Source organism: Haemaphysalis longicornis, unplaced genomic scaffold, assembly GCF_048455015.1.
Source record: "Haemaphysalis longicornis isolate Haplotype H1 unplaced genomic scaffold, Haemaphysalis longicornis Haplotype H1 scaffold_8, whole genome shotgun sequence".
NCBI lineage: Eukaryota > Metazoa > Arthropoda > Arachnida > Ixodida > Ixodidae > Haemaphysalis > Haemaphysalis longicornis.
This window is the reverse complement of record NW_027526445.1, coordinates 171,086,696-171,093,473: the sequence shown is the minus strand read 5'-3', so window position 1 is coordinate 171,093,473 and position 6,778 is coordinate 171,086,696. Positions and strand designations below refer to the sequence as shown.

At 46.8% G+C, this 6,778-nt stretch overlaps 1 protein-coding gene across 1 annotated transcript; it reads left to right on the top strand.

The window, feature by feature from the left end:
* Positions 1–1,212: 1,212 nt before the first annotated feature.
* On the top strand, positions 1,213–5,111 carry LOC144148165 (uncharacterized). Its single transcript, XM_077679746.1, has one exon. The coding sequence runs from the start codon at positions 1,278–1,280 to the stop codon at positions 4,539–4,541; it is 3,264 nt and encodes a 1,087-aa protein (XP_077535872.1). The 5' UTR covers positions 1,213–1,277; the 3' UTR covers positions 4,542–5,111.
* Positions 5,112–6,778: the final 1,667 nt, after the last annotated feature.

Sequence of the window (6,778 nt, the reverse complement as noted above, 5' to 3'; positions counted from 1 at the left end):
CGATTCCCGGCCGCGGCGGCCGCTTTTCTGATGGACGCGAAAAGCAAAAACGCCCGTGTGTGCGAGATTTCGGCGCACGTTAAAGATCCCCAGGTGGTCAAAATTAATCCGGAGCCCTCCACTACGGCGCGCCTCATCGCCTGCGTTGCGTCGGCGCGTTAAATCCTAAAATCAATCAAAAAACTGCACAAATTACCGGCATTTCGCCCATGTTTTTTTGCGTAAGCACGACGTAAGCAATCAGTGACGTGCTGAACCTATAGCTATGACGACATGCAGTGTAATTTGACGAGTCACTCATAAAAATCTCAATCAAGGTACCAAATATCGTGCAAGAAAGATATAAAAACACTTGGCATGTACTATAAACATTAAGACGGTAGCTGAGGCTGACAAGAAAAACACATTTATGGAGGTCAAATTTGGAGCCAACACCACAAGGCGAGATCGAGTAACGTTCATCCAAAAGCGAGCGAAAGGCGGATGTCGAGCTAAAGAACATCACGCAATTTTTTACCGTATCTATTTATTTCTTTCAATCACTTTTATTAACATAGCTGGGCTCTCTGCTTCAATGCAAGCTTTGTTGCGTTATCACCTTCCCTGCCGCCGCCGCCGTCACGCCATCGTCTGCTGCTATGTTACAAGTTTATGGCGTGATCACAGAAAAAGACGGCCGCGACCATCGCTTCTATGACACATAAGAGCAGCGAAGCGCTACGCCTCATAACCGCGGAGCGCACCGATGTCGCCGATTCACTCATTCGTCAAGCTGGACTGCAATCAGCGCTGTAATGAACTAAATATTCACTTTTCATTGTTATTTTTTCTTGAGTTCGATCATGTGACCCAACAGCTTACTAGGACGAGTATGGACAAATGATATGCATTGGGTTTTCTTTGTCATGGAGAGGATTGTACTGCCCTCTTATGTTGGTGTTACGCCAAACAAATTATTTTTATTTCATTGCCAAACATAAAAGCAAAACACTGCATGTTATTTGTATGTTCCATGATCGCTGACTTGGGAACAGTTAAAACCACGATGGAAGAATACTTAGGTGAAAGGACGGCGCGCTCTCTGCACTCTGACGAGAGGAACGAACAGCGTTCTAGTAACTCGGCGCGACGAGAGAGGGCGTGCGAGATTGTGGACCTTCGCCGCACGCCTGCCAGCGCGCGTTTTAGCTGCGGACTCCTTCGCGGAGAAGTGCGTTAATATTATTTGCTTTGTTTGTGTGCATTATGATCAGCCCAAAGCTTTATGCCGTTGCACGATGGTGAAGTGCTTTGTACCTCTTTGCAACAGCGGCTACAAGTCGTGTGACACGAAGTATTCGCTCTTCAAACCTCCGAATGATGAAGCGGGACTGGAAGCGTGGAGGCGGGCGATACCGCGCAAAGACAGAGTGCTCCAGAAGAATGACCGTGTGTGTGAGCGACATTTTGCACCACATTTCATTCTCAGGACCTGGAGTGCTGAAGTTGACGGCCGGGTGCTCATGTCGGGTACGAGAAGGGCGGGTCTCGCGAAAGGTGCGGTGCCGACTATTTTCGAAGGGGCGCCGAAATACTTGTCGAAGAAAGTAAAGAGCCCTCGGAAGCCGGTACGGCGACAGTCTCGTGCTGTTGCTCCCCGCTGTACTGTTTCGAAGTCTAGGAGCTCCTGCGAAGTTGAATCGGTGCGTTCTGGCGGTGCTGACGGAGCGCCAACGACTGATCGCGCTGCAACAAGCGTTGTCGACGGTTGCGGCTGTGAAGTGGAGAATACGGTCGCAGACCCAAGCAAGACCCCGTTCGAGATTTTATTCAACTCTGCTCCTAGCATGTGCCTTCCTGGACCATCGTGGGCAGCTCACCGGATCGACGTCGAGGGAATCAAGGACGTTCTATTCAATGACGCTTGCATTCGGCACAGTGGTGCGTCCAGTGCCGTGTTTACGAAGAAGACACTGCACGTAAAACGCGACATGTCTGTTCAACCATATGTTTTGGGTAAGCCAGTTGAATGCAGCACTGTTGGGATCAATTCATTTGCCACTTCAGTTTCCGAAGTAGACGCAATGTTAACTGCTGTTGATAACGTGAGTGTTTGTTGTGGAGGGCCTAGTTTGGAAAGTTTTCCTACCGTGCTTCCGGAGTGTGCCTCTGTCGATTGCCAAGGAAAATGGAGGCACAATAAGTGCCCATTAGTGACAACTGGAGGTGGTATATGTAGGCCATGCAGTGGTCTCTCAGACACTCTTAGGATACATGCTGAGCGACAAGCTATGAGGATTAAACAGAAGCGCCCTTTGAAACACATACGATTGCCACCACTCCGCAGAATTACATTGCCTGCGCAGCATGAAAGACTCGATGCCTTGCGCTTTTCCAGAGCTGCGCTGCAACGCTCGCGAGCGAGGCTTTTGAAGCGCAACAAGCTTTTGATGAAACAGCTTGAGGAGAGCAAGAAGGAAATGATGAAAATACAAGATGAAGATGTCGCAGAGAAGTTGCAGGCTCTTGATATGCCACCAGCTCAGCTACTTCTTCTAAAGGAATGTATTTCTGCTGCCAAGTGCACGGCAAAAACAAACAGAAGATACACGGACGATTGGCTTCTACTGTGCCTTCTTCTAAATATACGAAGCCCTGCTACATATTCCTTCTTGCGAGGCAATAACATATTACCCCTTCCTTGTGTATCCACAATTAGGAAGTACATTAGTATGGTTGGCCTCAAATGTGGATTTGATGAGGATTTTTTTAAAGCTTTTAAGGTGAAAGTCTCCAAGAAAACGTCTTTCCAAAAGAGGGGAATGCTCATTTTTGACGAGATACATGTCAGAAAAGAGATGACTGTCTGCTCTCAAACGATGACCTATGCTGGCCTTGTTGATAACGGAGAGCAGGGTGTTCAAAGCAATGAGCTTGCTGATCATGGTCTCGTTTTTGCCTTTTCTCCTTTTGGCGAGAGCTACTTACAGCCAGTAGCTGTTTTTGCTTCGAAAGGACCAACAAAAAGCACTCTTCTTGCGCAGCTACTCCTCCAGTGCATTGTGTACTTAGAGCGTGCTGGCGTTTTTGTTGATGGAATAGTGTGCGATGGTGCTTCAACCAACCGGGCTATGTGGAAACAGCTCGGGATCAGTGGTGCATTGGGGAATGTTGCTAATGCATTTGAGCATCCACTTGACGTGTCTAGAAAAGTGTATGTCCTGTCAGATGTTCCTCATCTCTTTAAGTGCATTCGGAATCGCCTTTACGAGAAAAAAATTTTGAAAAGACAAGGCCGATTTATAAAGTGGTCGTGCTACGACGCATTGTATGTGGCAGACACGAAACATGCTGCCGACCTCAGAGTATGCCCAAAGTTGACGTACAGCCATGTTAACCCGTCAAATATGTTGAAAATGCGAGTGAAGCTTGCCACCCAACTTTTCAGCAATTCTGTCGCAAAAGGAATACAGTTTTATGCACGCAGAGGTGAAACTCGGCTTTGTAATGCAGAGGCAACAGTCGAGTTTACACTTTTTCTTAATAACCTATTTGATGCCCTCAACCGCCGCTTCCCAGGAGAAGGTCTCACTCTTGGATGCAAAGACTTCTTAGTCATTGAGAGTGCCTCCAAGTGGCTCGACGAGTGGGAACAAGAAGTTGTTAATGGGGACATTCCGAAGGACTTTTTTCTGACCCCGTCAACTGCAGAGGGACTGCGAGTTACATTGAAATCCGTTCTAGAGCTGTCCCGTTACCTGTTGACGGAATGCAATTTCAAATATGTCCTCACCTCTAAAATGAACCAAGACCCCTTGGAATGCTTTTTTGGTATAATAAGGCAGGCAGGAGGCCAGAACGAGCATCCTACATTTCCAACTTTCTTGCAGCTCTATCGGATGCTGTCTCTGTATTCTTTGCTAAAGCCCCCACAGTTTGGTAACTGTACAGCCGCTGAAAGCAGCCAGTCTGCTTTTGTGACTTTGGCCGACATTAGAGGCATATACAAGAGTTCAGCTGCAGAACGGCCAAAAAAGTTGGAAGAGCTGAGAAATAAGCTGGATGGCCTGATCAGCCAAGGAAACTGGGAATGTGAAGATGTGTTCGATCACGATTATTGTGATGCAAATGTGGTCGACTGCATTATCTACTATGTCACCGGATTTGTATCGAGGAAGCTGGCCAATAAGACATCGTGTGTCGTTTGTAAGGAAGCACTCAAAGGACACCGAGGCTTCTCAAAAGCAGCTGAAGCGGAACTTGTGAACTGCAAGACCAGAGGAAGACTGACGCATCCCAATGCACACCTTTTCCAGCTTTTTAGAAACATTGAGGAAGAGTTTGCAAAATATGCAGATCAGAGGGATGTGTATAATAAGACGACAGATGCTGTACTCGCACATTTTAAGTTTACTTTCCCCTGCAATTTCCACAAGGAAGATATATTGGCCAAGTTGCTTCATTACTACGTTTGTTTGCGCATGCGCCAATACTGCAAGCAGTTAAGGGCCAAGAATGAGAAGAAAAGCCAGGATTTGCGAAAACTGTCAAAGCTTGTTTGATTTCGTACCTCGAAGAAATTGTGAACAATTTTAGCATTGTATTTGTCTTGTATTTACATTGTATTTCTCTGGAAACTTGTGTGGACAATGCATGGTCAAATAAATAATTGCAGCCTTGTACTTATCTTCAGACATGGAAAACAAGTTCTAGTGAAGATGTTTTGCCCAAGACTGTGCATATCTCCTTGGTGGTTATGCAAAACAGCTGGCGCATCATTTTCTCTATCATTCTACATGTGGTCACTAAACTGCTTGACGCCATACTCGCAAGTAAGTTCATTAGGTGGACATAGTGAAGATAAGGGCGGTGGAAACACCTTGTTAAAATGGGCGGAGCCTCGTTGATGCTTTCGATTGTTTTTATTAGGACGGACACGAAAACTATTAAGCATTTTCGGTGATTCGTCGCCACACCACTTGTAACGTAAATTAAACCGAAGCGCTTACTATAGCTACGAACTATCGCGCTCAGAATTTCGAAGGTCGCAAGCGATCAGTAATCCAGTCGCCTGAAATGTGTCAGGTTATGAGGAGTCTGCCGTGCTCTGGCTACCTCTAGCCACGCAACTAGACGCGGTGTGACAGCAACGCAGCAATAAACAGCTGTCAGTAAGCATGGGTCCCTCTATTTTTATCGTGGCTTGTACGTGCGGTTGTTTAACACAGCTTGAACAAGTGACGGAACACGCGGTTATTTCGCCTGTACCTGCGTTCTTCGAACGGGACGAACAGGAGCCGTATCTATCATGCACGTAGGACGGCCGACAAAAGATATTGGAAAATATCAGCACAAGAGCCAGCGCGGAAACTTGTTCGCCCGCCCTTCGCGCTCAGGCGCGACACCGGAGCAGCCGCAGCGCTGAGGGCCACAGTTCGGCGCGCCACCGGCGGCGCTTTTTGAAAGCAGAGCGTTGCTGTGGCAGGGCTGGCGGCGTCGTTCGCTCACCTAAGTATTCTTCCATCGTGGTTAAAACTATAATTTGTTTCGGTAGGAAACATGCTTTAAACCGCGCGCATGCGAAACTGCGCCTGCTGCAAATTGCCGCACCTTTCGCGGCGCCGTAAGCTGGGGCAATATTGTGCCCTATTTTGCTTGTTATTTTGCGACAAAAACAGCCGCCATTTTCAAGCTTTTTCAAGCTTGAAAATTTTTGCCATTTTCAAGCTACGTCACTTTTACGCAGGCTGAAGTTGCCAATGCCTGACGTAATCATTCCCGCCAACTGTTTAAATTACGTCACGCCTTCTCAGCCAATCACAGAGGGGGTGTGTATTACAAGCAGAATTGTTGTTTAATGGCAAAGACAGGCTTATGTTGTCAAGTCCGCTGCATTTAGTCTGGTTTTTCATTGCCGGCCAAGAATTATGCGCCTTTAGTAACGAGAAATAAGGGAAACTTTAGAACTGGTGTCCGTAGACTACATGAAACGTCAAAATGACGACAGCACACACAACCGCTTTGTCAACCGGAAGCACGTGACCAAAATTGAAAGTCAATCAGAAAAGACTTCCGGAATATTGTCTGAATTGCCGGCAATTTTTGCAGTCGAGAATAGGGCCCCCGGGCTCAGACTGTAGCCGCAACTGTCGTAATAACTTTAAAGAATGACGTCACTTTACGTCTCAGTGAACCGAACTGCTTGACATGCCGTTTTTTTTTTATTTAAAGACGATAGTCTTTCTTGGGCTACTTCAACCGAGAAATTTTGGTCTGTCTGTATGTCTGTCTGTCCGTCTGTCTGTCTGTGACTCGATTCAGCCACCCGGCCAAAGTAAAAGAAGGCCTGCGCAATAGTCTTATATAGTCACAGCTAAATGTGCCCGTTTAAGTCCGGTGTAATGTTCATACTTGTCAATATTGTTGAAGAACAACAAGACATTACGCATATATAAGACAACAAATTAATACAGAAGTGATATTTGCAGCGTTCCTTTATAAAACATCGTACAGGTTTGATTTTTGCGAGATTAAATACTTCATCAACTGAAGAAAAAAATATCACTCCGCCGTCGCCTGCTGTCGCCCGCGCCATATAGCTTCTGGCGGCATTTGAAGAAATCAAGTGGCAAGAGTTACGAAAGGTTCCACTAGATAGGTTCCACGTTCTGCTTGCAACGCACGTGGAGTATGGAAACGCAGTTCTATAAACGGTGAAGTAGGGCGCCTCGACTAACGCGCGTCTTCGCCGTACGGCAGCGTTCGCATCGAGACACCCGGTCTGTAGCAGTGGAACGCG